The sequence below is a fragment of the Lissotriton vulgaris genome, chromosome 6 (genome assembly GCF_964263255.1).
Source record: "Lissotriton vulgaris chromosome 6, aLisVul1.2, whole genome shotgun sequence".
NCBI classification, from domain to species: Eukaryota; Metazoa; Chordata; class Amphibia; order Caudata; family Salamandridae; genus Lissotriton; species Lissotriton vulgaris.
In genome coordinates, this window is record NC_141694.1 from 932,582,607 (window position 1) to 932,604,258 (window position 21,652).

The 21,652-nt window shown below is 48.0% G+C and overlaps 1 protein-coding gene across 1 annotated transcript in view; it reads left to right on the forward strand.

Moving 5' to 3' along the window:
• Positions 1 to 21,652, forward strand: part of SNX5 (sorting nexin 5) — a 458,311-nt gene that overhangs the window by 261,308 nt on the left and 175,351 nt on the right. The window contains exon 8 of the mRNA XM_086926920.1: positions 21,237 to 21,342. Within this exon, the coding sequence (XP_086783046.1) occupies positions 21,237 to 21,342 (106 nt within the window). The remainder of the gene's footprint in view (positions 1 to 21,236; positions 21,343 to 21,652) is intronic.

Genomic DNA, 21,652 nt, shown 5'->3' on the forward strand with positions numbered 1-21,652 from the left:
AGCCACAGATGCATGCTGGATCCCGAATGACGTCTTCACTAGGAGGTGGTGCAAGGTCTCTTTCAGCAGTGGGGAGAGCCTTGGTTAGATCTATTCGCCACCGAAGAGAATGCACAATGTCAGCAGTTCTGCCCTTTGGAACTTCCTAGGCTGCACTCGCTAGACAACGCTTTTTGTCGCAAGTGGAGTTGCGGTCTTCTATACGCCTTTCCGCTAATGCCCCTTCTGCCCAGAGTGCTGAAGAAGATCAAGCGCGACCAGGCCCAAGTCATTCTTGTGGCCCCGGATTGGGCATGGAAAGTCTGGTATCCAGATCTATTACACATGGCCATCAATCTTCCGATCAGACTGCCTCTTCGGGAGGATCTTCTGTTGCAGCAGCAGGGGACGGTCCTCCACCCGAACCTGTCCGGCCTCCACCTCCTTGCATGGAGATTGAGTGGCGACAGTTGACTTTTTTCGACCTTCCTCCTGAAGTCTATAATATTATCTTGGCAGCCAGGCGTCCCTCCACTAAAACGGCCATCGCCTCTAGATGGAACAAATTTGAGGCATGGTGCGCAGCAAAGGCTGTGGATCCCCTTTCTGCCCCCCTATCAGAAGTTCACCTCGTCATTCTTTCTTTGTCCAGCAGGGCTCTGCTCTGGGTACTCTCAAAGGCTATCTTTCGGATCTTTCGTCTTTCCTTCGGCTGCATGACCAACCTTCTCTTTTCAACACTCTTATTGTTAATCGCTTCATAAAGGGCATTACTCATTTGTTTCCTCCAACTCCTTTCCAGATGACCCAGTGGGACTTGAAGCTGGTTCTTACTTATCTTATGTGAGCTCCTTTCGAGCGGCTACATAACGGTCCTCTCAGACTCTTAACCCTTAAAACTCCCTTTGTGGTTGCCCTCACCTCTGCTCGCAGGGTGAGTGAGCTACAGGCCCTTTCTTCTAAGTCTCCTTTCCTGGCTGTTCATCCGGAAAAGGTTGTCCTCCGCACTAGGCCTTCTTTCCTTCCCAAAGTGGTTACCTCTTTCCATATAGGACAGCCCATACTTTGCCCACCTTCTTTCCGCCTCCACATTCTTCTAAAGAGGTAGAGAGGCTCCACCGTCTGGATCCAAACCATGCGCTTTCATTCTATCTGGATTGCACAAAACAATTCTGGGTGGATGACGAGCTCTTTGTTGGCTATGTGGGCACCAAGGAAGGTCAGACCGTACAGAAATGACCCCTCTCCCGATGGGTTGTTCTTTGCATCAAAATCTGCTATTCCTTAGTGAAAAAGGAACCTTCAGTTGGGTAGCATGCCATTCCACCACGGCAACTGCAGCCACTACTGCTTTGGGATGTGGAGTCCGCCTTCTTGTCATCTGCCAGGCAGCTACATGGGTTTTACAGCACACGTTTACCAAAGTCTACTGCCTGGACAGCCAAGTTCGGAGGGACTGCTTCTGCTGTAAGGTTCACTAGGACTTTCTGGTGTGAACTTGGTTTGCAGATCCACCTTCAGGGTTGGCATTGTTGGGGTATCTATTCTGAGGTGAGGAATCCATAACTGTCTCTTGCAGATGGACAAGTTACTTACCTTCAGTAACGATATATCTGTAAGAGACAGATTAGTTATGGATTCCTTACTGTCTCACCCATCCTCCCCATTCTCCTAACTGACTTCTAGGGTAAGGGCTCCCTTTCAGGGCCCTAGATTCGTGCACCATTGATCAGTGTCTTGCATGGCTCTGCACTTCTGCCTGAAGTGTCGTGTAAAGAACTGACGTCAGAGCGTGAGGGTGGCGTCTAAGTAGATACCGCAACGTCATTCCAGCGACCTCTACGCCAACGACTAACGCGGAGTCGACCAACGCCACTTATCGATGCACAGATGTTCTGCTGAGGGAAAAAAATTCTCCGGATCCAGCCTGACGCCTGGGGGCAATTCTAAGGTGAGGAATTCATAATCAATCTATGTCTCTTACAGATATATCGCTACCGAAGGTAAGTAACTTGATTGTCAACATCATCTGGCAATTTTCTCCATTAAGATGCGAGTTTCGGGCATTCCCTTAGCAAATATAGTAGAGTGCCATGGGAACCACAACCGCGCCAGCATTCAAGTTTGCGAGCAGGGTTTCCTATGTATAGGCAGACTGGTGTAAGGTACCAGTATGTTGCAATCTTGATACCCATTTCGATACTGGCTGTATTTCGGGCTGTGTGTCGTGCACAATCTCCCCATTCATTCTGGGTTAACGAGTGGCTAAGTTCTGATTACTAATAAGTTAATGAGTCCCGCACCCGTGGGGTAATCAAAAGTTCAAATGATCTTGATATGAAGGGAGTTCCCTAATTTATTGGCATGCAAATGAGGTATTGTCCTCTGAGGTAGGACGGGGAAGTATAATGAAACTGTCGCGTTTCCCCACTGGGAAACGTCTCTCAGATGCACTGCCTGTATCCAGAAGGAAATCAGCTTCAACAAAGTTCAAAGTCTTGCTGCCAAAGGCTTATATTTAGGTCATTATGATCCTCATGGTGATTTCATGAATTAAACCAATCATTCATGTCATGATATATGTTGATAAAGCATCATATGTGAGGCACAGATGATCCCCCAATGCATTTCGAGCATGACAATGCCCTTCGTCAGGGGGTATATTCCTTAAGCCTTTGGCAGCAAGACTTTGAACTTTGTTTAAGCTGATTTCCTTCTGGATACAGGCAGTGCATCTTGAGAGACGTTTCCCAGTGGGGAAACGCGCCAGTTTCATTAAGTTCTGATTACCACTGCTTCTGGCTTGTTGATTCGACGTGTGGTGGCGGAGCGCAAAAGGCCGTATGGTTTGGTAACCAGCTGTTTTTCAAAGGAGGTAAGAAAGCGTACCCCAGGTTGAACTGAGGGATGCATCAACCAGTGACAAATCTGGAGATAAAGCAGCCACTCCATTTCAGGTAGTACGTGATCAGAACGGAGTTGTTCAAGGGATAGGGGACCCTCCTCTTCAAACAAGTGGCCTTTGGACCGGCATTCAGATCCTTGCTAGTGCTGGAATGCTGTTAAGTTCAGTCCTGGGGTAAAATCCACATTGCCGACAATTGGCGTCAATGGGGACAGGAACAAAGTCAGGTCATCTCACTCGGCCACCCGGTCCCAGATGTCCAAAGAAGTTTTGGTAATACGGAGAGTTAGAGGCTTCTTGGTCGTGCTTTCCTATGTAAGAAGACTATCTTTCAAAGGTGTGGTCCTGTCACTGCCCTATCCATGGAAAGCCAATGCTTTTTGGACTCCTCAGGAACATTCAAGTAGAAAACTTAGTTGGGCTCCCTGGTTGTAGCGTAAAAGAGTCGGGCTGCTGAGGACTCCCTCAGTTGGGGGTCTGTAAGTCACCTGCTCCCGCATGCGATAGCGACCATCGGCCCACACAAAGCGATTTAGATCGTTTTGCAAGGCTCGGATGGTTCCGGTCAGAACATCCACAGGCAGAGCCTGAAAGAGGAATATGATCTTCTGCAAGATTGACATTTTCAATGCGGCAACTCAACCAAGCCAAGAGAGGTGATAGGGCTCCAATCTATTTAAGTCTGTTTTGATCTGTTGGGGGAGAATCTTATAATTAAGGGAAGCAGTCTCCTGGGTTGTAGAGGTCTATTGAACTCCCAAGTATGGGATGGAGGTTGTCACCCATTGTATCGGATAGCTATGGGCAAGGGCCTTTTGCTTGTCTGGTGTGAGAAAAAGATTGAGGGCCTGGAATTTATGCGTGTTCACCCGAAATCCCACCTCCTGTCCAAAAGCCTTTAACTCTGTTTGTAAGGCTGGGAGGGAGCAGAACTGTTCCTCCAGGGCCACCAAAACATAATCCGTGTACAGACTGATGGCATGTTACACTACACCAAACCGAATCCCCTAATATCAAGGTTATCGCAAATTCTGTGTGCTAGGGGCTGCATATATAATGCAAACAGCAGGAGTCAAAGGGGGGAAATGGGAAACTGGGTTGATGACTGCCTATTCACCCTAACAGTTGCGACCAGATGGTCGTTATTACTGAGGACCCATGAGCAAAAGATGTCACCGATTCCAAAATGGGTAAGAATGGCTACCAGGTATGGCCAATGAATGCGATCGAATGCCTTCTCGCCGTCCACTGCCAAACTCATTCGATCCATGTTTCAACGTTGAGCCTTATTAAGTGCAGGGTCCGCTTCATATTGTCACTACACTGGCAATGGGGCACAAAGCCCACCTGACCGGGCGCAATGTGGACTGGTAGGAGGGGGCCAAAGCGTGTTGCTAAAATGCTAGTGAACAGTTTGGAATCCGCATTTAGAAGAGATTTTTTGGGGGGAAACAGATTTTATTCATTTTTCTCATTTCTCACAAATACAACACTCATGTTCTCGTGAACCACATATGTAGGCGCGCAATCATGCATCCCCGTGGGACTACAACAAATCATAGTCCTGCATCGTGTTAGATCGTCCATCTCTTCATCTCCTTCTCCGCAAGGAGAATTGTTCATGAGGTGCAGGAGTAACATCCATTCCGAGTTGTGGTGCAGTCCTGGGGGGGCCGATCCATTCTACCCTAGGATTATGCTTACACTGCCTTCACCAATCTGCCTTACCAGACAATCAATATTTAGAAGAGATATCGCCCGGTAAGATGTGCAGTTGCGTTTGTCCATGCCGGGTTTTGGATAAAGACAGTGGAAGCCACAAGCATAGAAGGCAGAATCGAGGCTGGGTCTTTAATAGCATTAAATAATCAGATCTGAAGGGGAGCTAAGGTGGAGCAGACTATTTTATAAAAGAGCGCCGGGAAGCCATCAGGGCCCTGCGACTTAAGAAGTTTCTGCCTAGCAATAATCGAAATGACCTTCTCAACCCAAATCGGGCAGTCTAAATCGGACACCTTTTCGGGTGCTAACTTCGGTGAACGGGCACCTTTGAGATATACACCTGGTCTGTCTGCGGCTAGGTCCTGCCCTGTCTGCGGCTAGGTCCTGCCCTGTGTATAACTCTTTGTAGAACTCCCAAAAGGTAGCAACAGTATAGGGGATCACCAGTGCGTTCTAAACCATCAGCACCGAGTATGGCCAGGACTCCAGCAGCCTGTTGCTGCACCTGTAGTCTATTAGCCAGGAGGCATTCCCACTTCTCTCTGCCAACATAATAGCAGTGGCAGAGTCAAAGAGCAGTGAATTCCGCTCTGTCAGGAATAATACCTGCCAGTTGTGTACGGTCTACCTACAGTTGCTGCCAGAATGGAGGAGCATCAGTGTGGTTATGGACGCGCTCGAGTTCCTGGACCTGACTGGATAAGTGCTCTCTCTTGTCCCTGCGGAGCCTATTGTCCACTGTGTAAATCGATATCAGTTCGCCTCTAACTACCGCTTTCAGCGTTTCCCTTAGCGTGGTTCTGGAAACATCCGCTGTGTCATTGATTGCGAGGAATTGGGCTTTGTTAATGTGCTGAACAACCGCATGGTGGTGTAAGAGTGTTTCTTTCAGCTGCCAGGTTATGGGTAAAAGCTGCTTCAGTAGGATGGTTCGTGTGAGTGACACCGTATCATGGTTGGACAAGGACCGGGGTATCTCCAAGGCCGAGGCCATAGACTGAATGCCTGACATGCCTAGTAAATGATCTATTCGGGTGTATATCATATGTGCATGAGAATAAAATGTGTAGTCTCGCGTTTGTGAGTGTAGAGCATGCCAAATGTCATCCAGACCGGTTTCCTTCAGTCAGAGTTCGCTCTCTCGGGAGAGGGCTCCTGCTTGACTTTGGGCAAATCTGTCCACGTTATTATCGAAAACCAGGTTTAGGTCGTCCCCGCTACCCCAACTTCACCACCCCCCAAGAGCACCAGACGGGCTTGAGTAGTCCTCACATCAGCCCCTACCCAACGTATAAAGTGTTTTTGACCCTCTTTAGGAGTGTAGATCATCCCCAAAGTAAGGGTGTAGGCGCCCTGGGACACTGAATAAACTAGCATTCTATACCTAATTTTAGCCTGTTTGGGGCAGATTATCCATGAAAGAAGCTGGATAACAGGATCACTAATCCTGCTGTATTTGCGGAGTTGGAGGAAAAGAATTAGTACGGAAAAGCTCTAGAAAACAGTTCATGCCAATCATTGGCAAGGAGGTAGGTTTCTTGGAGAAAGCAAACGTGGGCACCTGAGTGTTTAAAGTAGGAGAGTATGGCCCAGTGCTTGGTAGGGTTATTGAGGTCCTTTACATTAAGGGTAAGAATCTGTAGGTTATGTTGCATAGGGCTGAGATGAATAAAGCTCTATTAGGTTGCTTCGAGATAAGGAATCAGTCCTAATATGCATCTCATAGTGTTAAGTGCAGAAAAGCAAGTAAGGGATATGTTAAGGCAATGGAATGAGACCCCTATCTGTAGGTTCCCCAAAAAATAAACTAGAGAAAAGAGGAAACTGTGTGAACAACCATGAAAACATTTTCAAATAGTCAGTATCTAGTTCCAGAGACCCAACTGATGGAGATAGTGGGGGGGTGTAGTGGCCTGAAGAGCCCTTCTCCCCGCCCTCTGCCCGAGCCACCCTCCTGAAATGAAAAAATAGAAGCATCACAAACAGATTTGAGGCACAGCTGCACTAGCAGAGTCCCTGCCTCTAGTACCACCTGCAGTTCTTTAGCCATGGTCTCTGGATCGGGACAGAGCTCTGTGGGGGGTGCCCTGGTGCTTCTCCATCTGCATCCTGTGCCTGCCCCTCGCTGACCAGTCTTGGACGGCTCAGGAGAGACTTCTTCAATGCCCAGTAGCTGACAAGCCTCCTTTAAGGATCGAAGGTGATGAAGTTTAATGTTCAGTGAAAGACCAGCCAGAAGGGGTGCCCCCACAAATGATAGGCCAGAGTGGTAAGTCCTACCAATGTTGGGACCTGTTAAATTCAGGCTTAGTGTGGGGATTCGGGGCCAAACCTCCCACTACCACCAGTTGTGGTCAAGCAGCAGAACAATGGAGGTGCAAGGTCCCCAGCTCTGAAGTCTATCCCGGGGTCCTCCAGGAGCTAAGCAGTATTTGATGGGGCAAACAATAAAAGCAAGTTCTCAGGTCAGGGTAAGGGTGAACACTGACGAGGCAGTGCCCAGGCCCGGTGAGAGCGGTTTTGCAAAACTACTATCTAAAGGTGATCGGGGGGGGCGTGATCAGCCATGCAGTAGTCACATGTGGGGGGTGAGGGCACCCCTTCAGTCACTGCATAGTCCCAAGTTCTCAAGAGGGACCCCCTTGTGCTTATTAGTAAAGCAGGAGAGTGGTAGTAGCTCACTGGGGTTCAGGCTGCAATCCAAGGCCAGCAGCCCTCCGCTCTCTGTTGCAGGGGCCAGGCTGCTGCTGGTGTGTGGGGCTGTGATCTTGGGCCTTCCACTGTTGCGTCTGCAGTGGTCAGGTCTGGTGCAGGCAGAGGTACGTGCACCACCACAGCCCCACGCCTGGAACCTCCACACCCACAGGGGTAAGTGCGGATTACTCGTCTCCTTGGAACCCCCCCTCCACATTTCCCACCCCCCTCCCCTCCCACCCTGCCTGCTCGGTGAAGGGACGGAAGGCACACTGAACAGATCAGGGCATGACTGCCGAGCGCACTCAGAACTCACCGCCCTCAGGGTTAGCTGTTGGGTAGAGGTCCCTTTCAAGCGCCTCCTATGTTGCCGTGAAGCAAAGCACGGTTCGCCAGCATTAATCTCAGCTGAAGCCAGGCCACAACACTGTCATCTTGACGCAGGCCACGCTCCTCTACTCCCGCCACCAGTCCCAGATGCGAGAGCCTTAGCCAGCCAACCTTTAGTTTTGATCTACTGGTGCTCCATAGGTTCTCTAGGCCGGAACACACCGAGCGGGGGTTAGAGTCCTCGGTGTGTAAGCAGCTATGCTGGCTGGGTTGGCGGAGTGGGACGGAGAGAGACTCACGCTCAACTGTCCGCCATCTTCGCCACGCCACCCAAAGTTATTCATGTAGACATGTCAGTTTGCTACTGTAGATGATATTGTGCATCAAGTGGAGTTACTTAAACCAGACCTATGCAGGTAATTGGAGACAGGTACTTGTAGAGAGGGTGGGGCCATTAATCTTCAAGTTGTGTTATAATGCTCTAATCTTCTGTAGCATTCCTTTATAGGCTGTCATAAACAATGTCTTGGTCTGGTGTAATTGAAGATGTCAATTGGACAGTCAACATTGGATGGTTTCCAACATTGGATGATTGTTAATGATTTGTTGCGGTATAATTACATCTTTGGATTTTTGGTTTAGGATGATGCCATCTTCAAGTAGAATTCCAATGATTTCTGATCGCTATTGAATATTATTGGTTGCAGGAATGGATCCTTTGTGAGGGGCTCTGTAATGGATTGAGATAGGGGAGTGAGGATTGTCAATGAGATTGTGTTGGAGGGTATTTTTGTTGTAGTGTTCTGTGCGGTGCCCATGTGGGGATTGGTTTAAAGGACATTGAGGTGGTTGTAAAAGTTATTTGCTCTCCTCTGTGTGGGGTTTGGTTAGTATATTGAAAGGGTAAAAGGACATATTAATGTATGTTCACATGTAATATTATAGCATATGTAGCAGGTAGCCGACTGTGTGGGTGAGGTTTTTTATTTAAAAATATTGTTTAGTAGACTTTTCATCCATAAAGACAGAGGGTCCTCTTGGAAAGTTTGACCGGCTGGTACTCTGTTACTAAGGTCAGTGAGATCCCATCTGCCTTATTAGTGTATTAAAAACGCTATTAATTTCCAAATAGTAAAAAACCATGTTCGAGGCATATGAGCTGCAGATTACACACTGTGCATAGATCGCCACCTAGTTAGTGTTGGGCCCGGATGTCTGCAGTTGTTTTTGTCCTGAAAAGTCTTTGGAAGTCTCGAGATAGGTGACTCCTCCCTTGGACAACAGTGCGTATGGGCATCGTCTCCATCCATAGATTGTTTTTTTCTTCCATCTGGCTCGGATGTGTTTACTGCGCTCGGTTTGGAACCGATTTTCCTTCGGCGCGTATTCCTCACCCAGTTCGACAGTGTTGTCTCGATCGCGCTTCCCATCGACGCAACTCTTCACAACTTCAAAGTCTTCGATTCTGGTCGTCAACAAAGGCCTTCGGGCGTACCTGGGCCTTACTCTCTGGCACATGGAAAGGACGCCATTTAAGAAGTGTCCTCAATGTGGGTCGAAGTTTCCCCACACCGATCTACATGAGGTGTGCAACCTTTGCTTCTCACCGGAGCACGAGGCCAGAGACTGTTCCGCTTGTGTCTCCTTCCGCTCCAAGAAGGCTATTCGGGACTGACGAGCTCGAAGAACCATGGCTCGCTCATCATCTTCGATCCCGGAATACATTTTCCAAAAGGGCGATGACGTGCCAGAGCAGGAGCAGCAACATGGCGTCGACAGCGACTCCGAGGCCGACTACTCAGACGTCGAGGACATCACTCCGGCACAGAGGGTCGTAAGTACACACGTCGACCCTGGCCATTCCTCGACACCCTTCAAAAAGGCTTCGGTCACACCCTCGCCTTCGGGCCCGGGTGCACACCGGGAGACTGCTTCCCATGCCCCGCCTTCGGGCTTGGCAAAGAAGCCTAATAAGCCTTTAGGTGACTTGGGCTCGAGTCAGCCTACCCCCGGTGCGGGCACACACCTACCGGCACCGAAAAAGAAGCCATCTTCTTCCACCTCCACGCCAGCTGCTTCCACATCTAATCACTCTGCGCCGAAGACTGGCACCGGCCTCTCGGCACCAAAACCACACTCTGAGCCGAGCAAGAATTTGCCACCGAAAGCACTCGGCTCCCATGCTTTGGAGTCGAAAACCACTGGAGCCGAAAAAGCTTCGTAGCCGAAAAAAAACACACGGCCCACCTGACAAAGACCCTACAAAAGAACATGCATCTTAACCAAAAGATGCTACTGGTTTGGTGCTGAAAGCATACGGAACCAAAAACCGCTGCACCGAAGGATCTATCTCCCACAGAGGAACTATTCCATCCAGATCCTACACAAAAGACTATTGTTAAAGATCCCAAAACTGGTCGATTGACTCTTAGTTCTAAAAAACGACCATTAGAGACGCCTGCACCTGCACCTGCTCCTCATCCTAAGAAGGGGATAACACCTCTTATGACACAGGGGATGGTGCATATATTGAGCCACTAGATAATCCTAGTCCTCCTGGCTCACCTGACCCTTGGCATGATTATAGTACCCCAGACATCCCTAACATCCCACAAAATGACATATACCCCTCCAGGCCTTCCCCACCAGAGGACACTAGGGGATTTAACCAACTTGTCCATAGAGCTGCCCAATATCATGGAGTTGACCTACATACTGACCCAGTCGACGAAGACTTCCTTATGGATACCTTTGATACTACACAAAGGTCCACCTCAATTTTACCTATGCTTAAAGGGGTCATTAAGCATGCGCCAGAGGTCTTCAAAGATCCAGTTAAGGCTCGAATCCTCAATCCCCGAATTGAGAAGAAGTTTAAGGCTGCCCCTCAGACCCAGCCTACATTAAAGGGCCTGCACCATTAGACTCCCTTGTAGTCTCCAATACACGCAAAAGAGCCAATTCCCAAACATCAGGCGAGGCTCCCCCACCAGATAAAGAGTCTAAACTCCTAAACGACTCAGGCAAGCGAACGGCGTCACAGGCAGCAAACATTTGGCGTATTGCTAATACTCGGGCATTATTAGCAAGGTACGACAGGGCACATTATGAGGAGTTAGAATCCATAATGCAGCACCTTCCTGACAAGTACAAGAATAGGGCCAATGAACTTATACAAGAGGGTAAAACCATCCCCAATACCTCTATTCGTTGTGCCCTAGATGCAGCAAATACAGCTTCAAGGGCAATTAATACCAGTGTCCTTTTGCGTAGGCATGCTTGGCTATGTATTTCAGGTTTCAAACCTAAAGTACAAAGTGCCATACTCAATCAGCCCTTCAATGAGCAACACTTATTTGGCCCTAATGTGGACGGATCCCTTGAAAAAATGAAAAAGGATATAGACACAGCTAAATCTATGGGAGCCTTGCAGTCGCAAGCTCCCAGACGTTCTTTTTGTCGCTCATCCTATAGAAGCACCATTAGAGGCTACTTCTCAGATAGTCCCTCTACTTCTTACAAAGCCCCTACCCAATCCGCCTACAGTAGGGGCTACCAAAGAGGGGGTTACAGGGGTAACAACAATAAAGGCAGAGGCAAAACAACTCCCGCTCTGCCTCCACCCCTGCCCAATGACTGCCCCCCCCACATTCCTTTCCAGTTGGGGGAAGACTACAGCAATTCCTTCCTGTTTGGACAAATATCACATCAGACAGGTATGTGTGCCAAATAAATCAAACCGTTTACTGTCTCGAACTAACCTCTACCCACCCCCCCCCCTCCCAACATACCACCAAAACAACGTCCAATGTTACAAGAACATTTGCTACTGCTCAGGCAGGAGGTAATATCCCTCCTACAAAAAAATGCAATAGAACCAGTTCCACTGCTTCAACAAAACAAGGGAGTTTACTCCCTGTACTTTCTTATCTCAAAAAAGGACGGCTCTCTAAGGCCTATTCTAGACCTCAGACCACTAAACCTGTACATACAATCAGACCACATCCATATGGTCACACTCCAACAGGTCCTTCCTCTCCTTTTACAAAACGAATTCCTTGCCACTATAGATCTCAAGGACGCCTATTTCCACATTCCCATTCACACAGCTCACAGAAAGTATCTCAAATTTGTACTGGACTGTCAGCACTATCAATTCAAAGTACTCCCATTCGGAGTCACAAGAGTGTTTACCAAGTACCTAGCAGTAGTAGCAGCACACTTCAAAAGACAGCACATTCACATCTTCCCATATCTCGACGACTGGCTCATAAAAGCCAGCTGATACTGTCCGTGTGTACAACACACTCCCACCCCATCCAATTACTCCACAACTTGGGGTTCACAGTAAACCACACCAAGTCCCACCTGCAACCGTCCCACGTAGACCAATATCTCTGTGCCACAATAAACACCTCAACAGCGCTAGCTTATCCCTCTCCTGCCAGGATAACAAATATGCAAGCTCTCCTAACCAAATTCCAACCGCAACACTCTCTTCCAACTCAAGTGTTCATGCAACTCATAGGAATGAAGGTCTCTTGCATATTCATAGTGCCTCATGCAAGACTACAGATTCATCCTCTTCAAGAATGCTTAGCACGACAATGGAACCAGGCTCAAGGTCAATTAACAGACCTAGTGTTGGTTGACGGTCAAACTCACCGCTCTCTGCAATGGTGGAACACTAAAAACCTTTCCAAGGGCCGACCGTTCCTAGAGCCAGTTCCTCAAATAGTTATGACCGCAGATGCATCGCTCTCCGGCTGTGGAGCCCACCTCCTGCAGCACACCATGCAGGGCAGGTGGACACCGCAACAAAAGTTACTCCACATCAACCACCTGGAGTTACCAGCCATTTTTTTTAGCCCTAAAAGCATACCAAAAGCACATATCTGGCAAATCTGTCTTAGTCCGCACTGACAACATGACAGCCATGTATTACAAAAACAAACAAGGAGGGACACTCTCTGCAACTCTCTCAGTTAGTGCAGCAGATATAGAGATGGGCTATACCTCTGAACATCTTCCTCTTAGCCCAACATGTTCCAGGTGTACAAAACACCATAGCCGATCTGTTAAGCCGTCAGACACAACAGATCCACGAGTGGGAACTTCATCCACAAGTTCTTCAACCATTCTTTCAGATGTTGGGTCAACCTCAGATAGACCTCTTCGCCACCCACGAAAACGCCAAATGCCCAAGCTTCACCATCAGGTATCCACACCCGCTGTTCAAAGGCAATGCGATCTGGATGAACTTGTCTGGCAAATTTGCGTACGCTTTTCCACCTCTCCCACAGCTTCTATTGGTGGTGCGCAAACTTCAGCAACATTTCCCCACTCTCATTCTAGTTGCTCCGACTTGGGCCAGACAACCGTGGTACACCACACTGCTGCAACTTTCTGTGGTACTGCACCAAAAGCTATACCTGTCTCCACATTTCCTAACCCAGACCCATGGAGAGATCAGACACCCAGATCCAGCTCAGCTCAACCTAACGATCTGGCTCCTGAGGTCCTAGAGTTCGGTTATCTTAACCTTCCTCCTGACTGTATGAACGTTATTAAAGAAGCTAGATGTCCCACCACTAGGGCATGTTATGCAGCCAAGTGGAAATGTTTTGAAATATACTGCCATAACGACATCAATCCTCTAGATGTGTCTACTCAACACATCATAGGATATTTACTACACCTCCAAAGATGCAACTTAGCGTACACATCTATCAGACTCCATCTTGCTGCCATTGCAGCATACCTACAAAATAGACAAAATCTATCCTTTTTAGAGTAACTGCCATAAAAGCTTTTATGGGGGGCCTCAAAAGAATAATTCCTCCTAGAGCACCACCTTCACCTGTGTGGAATTTAAACATTGTTCTCACACGGTTAATGGAACCTCCCTTTGAACCTTTACATAAATGTGAACTGCAATTCCTAACTTGGAAAGTTGCTTTCCTAGTAGCTATTACTTCTCTAAGAAGAGTTAGTAAGCTACAAGCACTTACCATTCAAGAACCTTTTATGCCAATGCATCATAATAAGGTTGTTCTCCGTACCAATCCTAAATTCCTTCCAAAAGTCATCTCGCCCTTCCATCTCAATCAATCTGTAGAGCTGCCAGTATTTTTCTTGCAGCCACAGACAGTCGCAGAAAGAGCTCTTCATACCTTAGACGTAAAAAGAGCACTGCTTTACTATATTGAAAGAAGGCAACCCTTTCGTAAAACAAAACAACTTTTCGTGTCTTTCTCACCACCACACAAAGGCAACCCCGTATCAAAATCTGGGATAGCTATGTGGATTGTCAAATGTATACAGATTTCCTACCACAAAGTTAAACGTATGTTATCTGTTCCTCCTAAAGCCCATTCTACTAGAAAGATAGGGGCTTCAATGGCATTTTTAGGGAACATTCCCTTAGATGACTTCTGCAAAGCAGCTACATGATCTACACCGCACACATTCACAAAACACTATTGTGTATATGTGCAGACTAAACAACAAGCTACTGTGGGCCAGGCTGTACTCAACACACTGTTTCAAACTACTGCAACAGATACCGGTGGTCTCTGCTAACAGTGGGTACTGCTATACAATCTATGCGCAGTGTGTGTAATCTGCAGCTCATATGCCTCGAACGGAAAATGCTACTTACCAGTATGCATCTGTTCTTGGCATGTAGAGCTGCTGAGTTACATATATGCCCACCCGCCTCCCCGGCTACCTTTATCTGTTCCAGTATTATCGTAATTACATACAGCTTACATGAGCATCCTTCCTGTTTCTTACAAAACTCCATCATTTCCCAGCTGGCGAAAAACAATCTAAGGATGGAGCCGATGCCCATGCGCACTATCTGGTGACTTCCAACGACTTTTCAGGACAAAAACAACTGCAGACATCCTGGCCCAACACTAGGTGGCGATCTATGCACAGTGTGTAACTCTGCAGCTCTACATGCCAAAAACAGATGCATACTGAGAAGAAGCATTTTCCTTTTGAGTGAAGTGTGCCCTGCAAGGGAGAGAGGGAGGCGATCCACCTCGTGATATTGCTTTTGATGCTCTCTAGTGTCCAACCATAATTGAGACGCATCAACTCCTCCCGGTCCGCTGTGATGTATACCCCTAGGTACTTCACCTCATCAGCGCACCACTCTATTGGGAAGTCAGGGGCAAATACCGTCACCGACCGGGTGTTGGGAAAAATCTGAGACTTCACCCAGTTGATATTAATTCCAGAGAGACCACCAAAGCGAACAAACTCCCGGAGCAATGGATTAAGATTAAGATGTGGTTCACGGACATATAGAGTGATGTCATCCGCGTAGAGGCAGATGAGTATGGGGCGGAGAAAGCAACGGAGTGCCTAATCCTGATGGTATTGTCTAATTTTGGACGCAAGCGGCTCAACAGCCAGCTTGTAAAGCAAGGGAGAGAGTGGGCAACCCTGCCGGGTGTCCCGGGTGATGGGAATGGGGGGAGAGGAGTGCCCATTGATTAAGACTCTTGCTTCTGGACCGGTGTATAAGAGGCGTATCCATGCCAGGAACCCTTTAACACTTTGGCTGCTAAGGCTTTTCCCCTCCTGTGCTGAACTTCTTTGAATACTATAGTTTCATGACAAAGTCAGCTCGTCATAAGCACAGCTCAACCGTGCCTCATGACGAGCTGACCTTGTCATGAGCATGGAAGCGGTTAAGCAACCCCATGCATTGAAGAATGACAAGTAAATAGTCCCACTCAACGGAGTCGAAGGCCTACGTGGCTTCTAAAAGGACTGCCACCAAGGCCAACTGGGGATTTACCGATTGTAAAATCGAGAAGAGTGTTCGCAAACTGTGCGATGTTGCCCGGCCAGGGATAATCCCAGCCTGGTCCGGGAGAACTAATTTGTCCATGAGCAAGCTGAGCCTATTGGCTAATATTTTCGCGATGATTTTTGCATCGGTATTAATCAGGGAAAGGGGGCGATAGAAGTCACAACTCGAAATTGAGCCTCCCGGAGAGCAGTGTTTTTGTAGTCCGATAACTTAATTTTTAAACGCAGCCTGCTGAGGCCCGAAGGTGTCTTTCCACAAATCCCTTTCCAATTGTTGCAGTTCCCCCTCAAGTGTATGTAAAGTGCGACGGAGGTCTCAAGACTCCGAAGCTCTTGGCGATACATGACCCCCTTATCGTAACTTTAAAGGCTTCCCAAACTGTGCCCACATGTGTGACTGAGTTTATGTTCATTTGGAGAAAGTCAGTGATTTCTGTTCCCAGCTCAGCCTTGAAGGCGGCATCGAGCAGAGCCTCAGGCATTAATCTCCAACATCTAGGGGCAGTGATCGAGTTAGGTGGTGCAACTGTCATGTGAACAGGGGCATGATCGGAATACGTCCTAGCGAGGTGCTCAACTTTGTTAACCCACGAGACAGCCCCTCGAGAGGATATCAAGTAATCTAAACAAGCCCAGGATGAGTGTTCTGCTGTGTAATGGGTGCCATCCCTCCGGTCTGTATGTAAATGTTGCCACCATCTGTAAGTCCATGAGCAGAGAGCATGTCCGCCAATGAGCTTTGTGTCTTGGCGTAGTGGGAGGGGAGAGGGTTAGACCTGTCTAGGGCAGGATTAAATGCTGTATTGAAGTCTCCACCCCAGATGATGTGAGTGGAACCTACTTGAAGTATGCATCCCCAAAGAACTGTGAAATAGTCGGGTCATCAATATTTGGCCCGTAACAATACACTAGTGGGACGGATTGCGTTCCTAGTGTGCCCCAGAACATGCAGCTCCTCCCCAGTGAGTTGTGGTACTTACCCCCAGTACGAAAGGAGTATTTTTCTTTATAAGAATCACTGTGCCTCTGGAGTATGAAGAGAATATGCGTTCTGCAGCCCACTTACTGGAAAATTAGAGGTTCAATTGGGTTCGAGGTGAGTCTCCTGCAGCATGGCAATGCGAATTTGATGCCTATCACGATACGCAAGTATTTGTCTGCATTTACGGGGGTCCCCGAGTCCCCTGACGTTCCATGTGAGGAGGTTTACCTGTAGCGCCTCACCATGCGGAAGTATATTCAAATGATGTGAAAGTGTCACAATGTGATCTAGAGAGCAATGTGTGAACAGATCCTGTAATATAGTCGCCTATCTACCTGCTGAACTAGGACTGAAGAGGTACAAAAGGGGGTGGAAATGGACGGAGCATCTGAACCAATCAAACACTCACACCCAGTCAAAAGATCTGGGTTTAATCCATCACCGTTCTTTAGCCCACTCTGCCACCCCAGTTCAGACATGGCTATATGCAAATCCGTCTGACCCTGTGCCTCATGGAAACAGTCCAGCCCGAACTGCCAAGCCATGCCTTCCCTGGACCGGAAACAAGCTTCCGAGGACCGGTTTCTGGCATTCCAGCCGTCTTCAGCCCGGCTTGCTTGAATTCAGTGGCAAAGTGAGCAAGGGACTCACGTCTGAGCATACCCTGCCACACTTATGGCGGCCAAAAGCGGTACAAAAGGAGGTGGTAATGGACGGAGCATCTGAACCAATCAAACACTCACACCCAGTCAAAAGATCTGGGTTTAATCCATCACCGTTCTTTAGCCCACTCTGCAACCCCAGTTCAGACATGGCTATATGCAAATCAGTCTGACCCTGTGCCTCATGGGAACAGTCCAGCCCGGACTGCCAAGCCATGCCTTCCTTGGACGGGAAACAAGCTTCAGAGGACCGGTTTCTGGCATTCCAGCCGTCTTCAGCCCGGCTTGCTTGAATCCAGTGGCAAAGTGAGCAAGGGACTCACGTCTGAGCATACCCTGCCAACTAGGACTGAAAGCATGAACAAGCGAGTCCCAACCACCGGGAACGCCCGTGGAGGGGAACGCTAGCGGGCAGCGAGGGCCTCCCTTCTCCTGTAGCTATAAAGCCAGTTCCTCAATGAAGGGGGGAAGTTACTTGGCATAGTTGAGATTATTAGCATGCAGAATAAGGGAGAATGTGCCCGCCACCCAAGTCCCTTGTATGTTTAAGTCACTGGGCACTTATCTGACTTTGAGTAGTGGCTCAGCCAAACCAGACATTTGCAAGGTGAGAAGTCCTGCCACTCGATAACCACAGCTCCCAACATTTCGGCTCCCTCTTGATGGAGAACGGTCCATGCGAAGTGAAGATGAAAGAGAAAAAGCACCGTGATTCGCGCCCATTGGAGGGTAAAAAACTTCAAAGTTCAGTCCATGCCGAGCGTGGACGATCTTGAGAGGTGCTCCTGTGATTCTCGCTGCGATGAGTTCTTCCTGATGGTCCTGAGGAAGTAGTCAACCTGTTGCCCGTTGGTGAAGAAGTGCTGTTTGCCCTGGTGTGTAACTCACAAGCGAGCCAGGTAAAGTAGAGCGTATTCGATTTGCCCCTTACGGAGTCTTTGCTTGGCTGGCAGAAACTTGCATTTCACCTCCTGAACAGCAGCTGTGAAATCTGGGTAGATTGTGAATTCTTTACCGTCATAATGTAAAGTCTTTTTTTTCCCTGGAAAGTTTCAGAGCAACATCGTGGTCGCGATAATTAAGTAGGCGGGCAACAATTGGGTGTGGATTACTTCCAGGGAGAGGCCTGGGGCCTAAAGAGCGATGTGCACGCTCCATGATCAGCTACTTAGAAAAGGCCTCAGCGCAGAAGGTATCGCGCAGCAAACGTTCGATGAATTCCTCCATTCGCCCAGTGTTTGTACTCTCTGGGATCCCAAGGACGTGAATATTGTTGCACCTGCTGCGCGCCTCCAAATCCTCATTTTTTCCGCAATTACCTTGAGAAGTATGTCCATTTGCACTACTTGTTGCTTCACTTGGGTCGTGGCGTCCTCATTATCGGAGATCCGCTTCTCCGCCTCTTTGATCTGCTCGTCATGCTTGTGAACTTTCAGGACTATGAAGTCCATGCGGCTATTCATGGAGTCCATTTTACTGGAGATGTCTGCGAGACTATGTTGCATGGCGAGTAGGAGATTTTTTACTTTGTCCACCTGGGGGGGCCTGTGGCGCCTGCGCTTGCTCTTCCACAGGCTGCTTCGGGTCGTCCGAGCTGGAGCATGTGGTGGCCTTTTTAGTGTCAAGATTTTGGACTGATGTCCATCCGTTTTCCCCATGGTATTGAGGTTGTGAGGCGCCAGAGGTAAAGCACCTGGGTAAGGAGAGTGGAGGTAATGATGCGCCTTCTGACAAATAGATGAACACTATTGAAGCTGCTACCGTCGTCCCTGGGCCAGCTGGAAGCAGATTCTAGGGGGCAACCTTATCGAAGTTCTTTGAGCAGAGTCTGTGTCTCAGCGGTAGCCTCTAGTTTCTTGTAGCAAGGGCCCCGAGGGGTCAAAACAGCACGCTGATGACAGTAGTAACAGGAGAAATGTACTGTAGACTCAATTGGCAGGTAATGTATGGCCAGACAGCTATGCGGCTTAGGAGGGCTGCAGTGATAGAGAAACCAATGACAGGTCGCACGCGGTGAGCCGCTTTGATGGCCGGCTGGGGGATTTCACCTGTTGTAGCGAGGCTTCGGAAAGCGCAGTTCAGCCTACCTTGCTATTCCTGTATGCAGCAGGGTGTCACAAGCAATCGCAGCAGAAAGGTGAGGGTAAGATGTAGGGCTCCCGCGAATGTAGGTGTGCTATTGTGACTTGCAGCCCGAGTGCGCCAGCCACGCGCTATGGCGGCCCACGTGGTGCAGAAGGCAGCAGGACCGCGCTGGAGGCAGCAACGTAATGGCGTGTAGAGGTCGTGGATTCTGCCACCCACCACAAGCGCGGCGCTGCTGAAGGAAGGGTTGAAGACTCAATGCCTAGGCAGCTCCGCGGGTACAGATGATTCCGGCATGTGGGTCTCCAATCGGTGGGAGTCGGATGAGGCCCACAAGCCATGTGGGATCCCCGGTGCTCGCCAACCTGCACCTGCCGGCGATGTCTCCAGCCATGCAGCTCACTCAGTCCGCGCCAGGCAGCGCTCTGCCGCTCCGCAACGTCCAACAGCTTCAGAGGGGGCAGATCTTGGGACCGGAGCGGGGCATCCACTGCCGGTACTCAAGGCAGGCACTTTTGGCAAGATCTGTGCGTGGATTACCAAGATAAATGATGAATCATGCCGCCAAGCAGCAAGAGCTTCACAGGCGTGCAGCCATCTTGGTTGTGCGCCACCTAGCTCCCCCCAGCACAACAATAGTTTACTACCATCTTTCCAGGCAAGCTGGTGCTTCGGTATGTGGCAAAATTTCTACCAAAGATGGTATCTTTCAATGCAGGACAGGTCATTACACCCCCCCATTTTCTTCTATCTGCCACATCCCTCTAAGAAGAATGACGGGCTTCACCTTTTGGACCTTAGTTTTTATCGATCGGACTAAGGAGTACTGAGGGGATGACTATCTTTTTGTGCTTAGAAGTACAAGTCCAAATAATTATCATTCTTCTCTGCATAAAAAAGTGCTATGCCTTGGCTGAAAGTGAGTCTCCTAAGTACCTTTTGGGGGCCATTCCACGACACCTAAGGCTGCCACTTTAGCCTTTGTAATGGTTATTTAGCGCTGGAGGTCTGCCAGGTAGCTAAATGGGTCTCCATCCACACTTTCACCAGGAATTACTGCCTTGACTCTCAGGACTGCAGGGAGGGCCATTTTGACCACTCAGTTCTGCAGGATCTCTTAGTGTGAAGTTCACTTATTTCAAACTTTACCATTTGCAAGATAATGCTTTGATATCAGTTCCAACGGTGAGGACTCTGTAGTACGAAGCATCCATCAGAAGAACAATTTATTTACCTTTTAGTAATGCTCTTTCTGTTGAATACTCTATCTAACTGCAGCCACCTTGTGTCTATTCTGTGGGGTGGACTTCTAGGTATTAATAAGGTTTCATGTTAGATGCTCCACACTGTCAGGGTTCTCAATCGGTTACTGATGCTTTGCGTCTAAAAATGTGATATTGTGGAGGTGGGAGAAGGCCTCTATGGAAGACCGATGGTGCCACCTTTTGACACGCTGGAGCAGTTGCTGGCAGAAATGTATTTGGATCCACTCTCCCTCCTGTGGAAAATTCAGAAGGTGAAAAACCAGCAGTTAAATAGAGTTTTTACTGTAAGGGATGTTACCAAAGGTAGGTAACTAACTTTTCTATTGTGCATATGTGAATCCGTGCATTACTTGGAAGGGCACATAGGTGCATGCTTGCTTATGTGTTTGTATGCATGCATGAATCTAGTTCTATCTATGACCATGGATGCTAGTAGTTCTGAACGTCTGGATTTCATGGTGTCTGTTACGCTTGTTACGCTCTGTGAGAATAGATGTCTTTAGTCGAGCCTGTCTGCATGTGATCATGGATTTTTAAAATTGCTTGCTTACGGATGCATATCTCTTTGTGCATTAACTAGACAAAAATCAACCCCAATTGTTTTTCAGTGTTTTAGTTTTGAGCTGAATTTAGACGGTTCCATTCTTCCTCACAATAGAGAAACACACATTTGCCTCTAAATTGCTTGTTTTATAGACTGCTGTAGAGCAGTTGAAATAAAAAAAGCTCGAGCTTTGATTTTGATGACTTTTTCTTCTAACTCTTTTATTTATTTCTTCTTTCAGGAGGTAGATGAGTTTTTTGAGCAAGAAAAGGTTTTCCTTGTGAACTATTACAACAGAATAAAGGATGCAAATGCCAAAGCAGATAAAATGACACGATCCCACCGAAGTAAATACATTTTTTTTTTAGATTACTCATAAAACTATTGGAGATTGCTGTTGAAAGCTAAATGTTAGTCTCATGATGTACGTTGACACTGTTTGAACACTATTATAATTCTGCTTCATCTGTTGAGTTTCCAAACTGACTAGTGGAAAATCTTGATCTTATTAAGATTAAGGTGGAGAACGTTCTATACTATTTTTTTGCTTCCTCATTGTAGAGCCAATGAAAAAAATAAGTCTTACATAGTGGTAACAGTAAATGAGCAACTAATGGCCATAATGGACGGGCAAGCATCTAATAATTCAGATTTTCG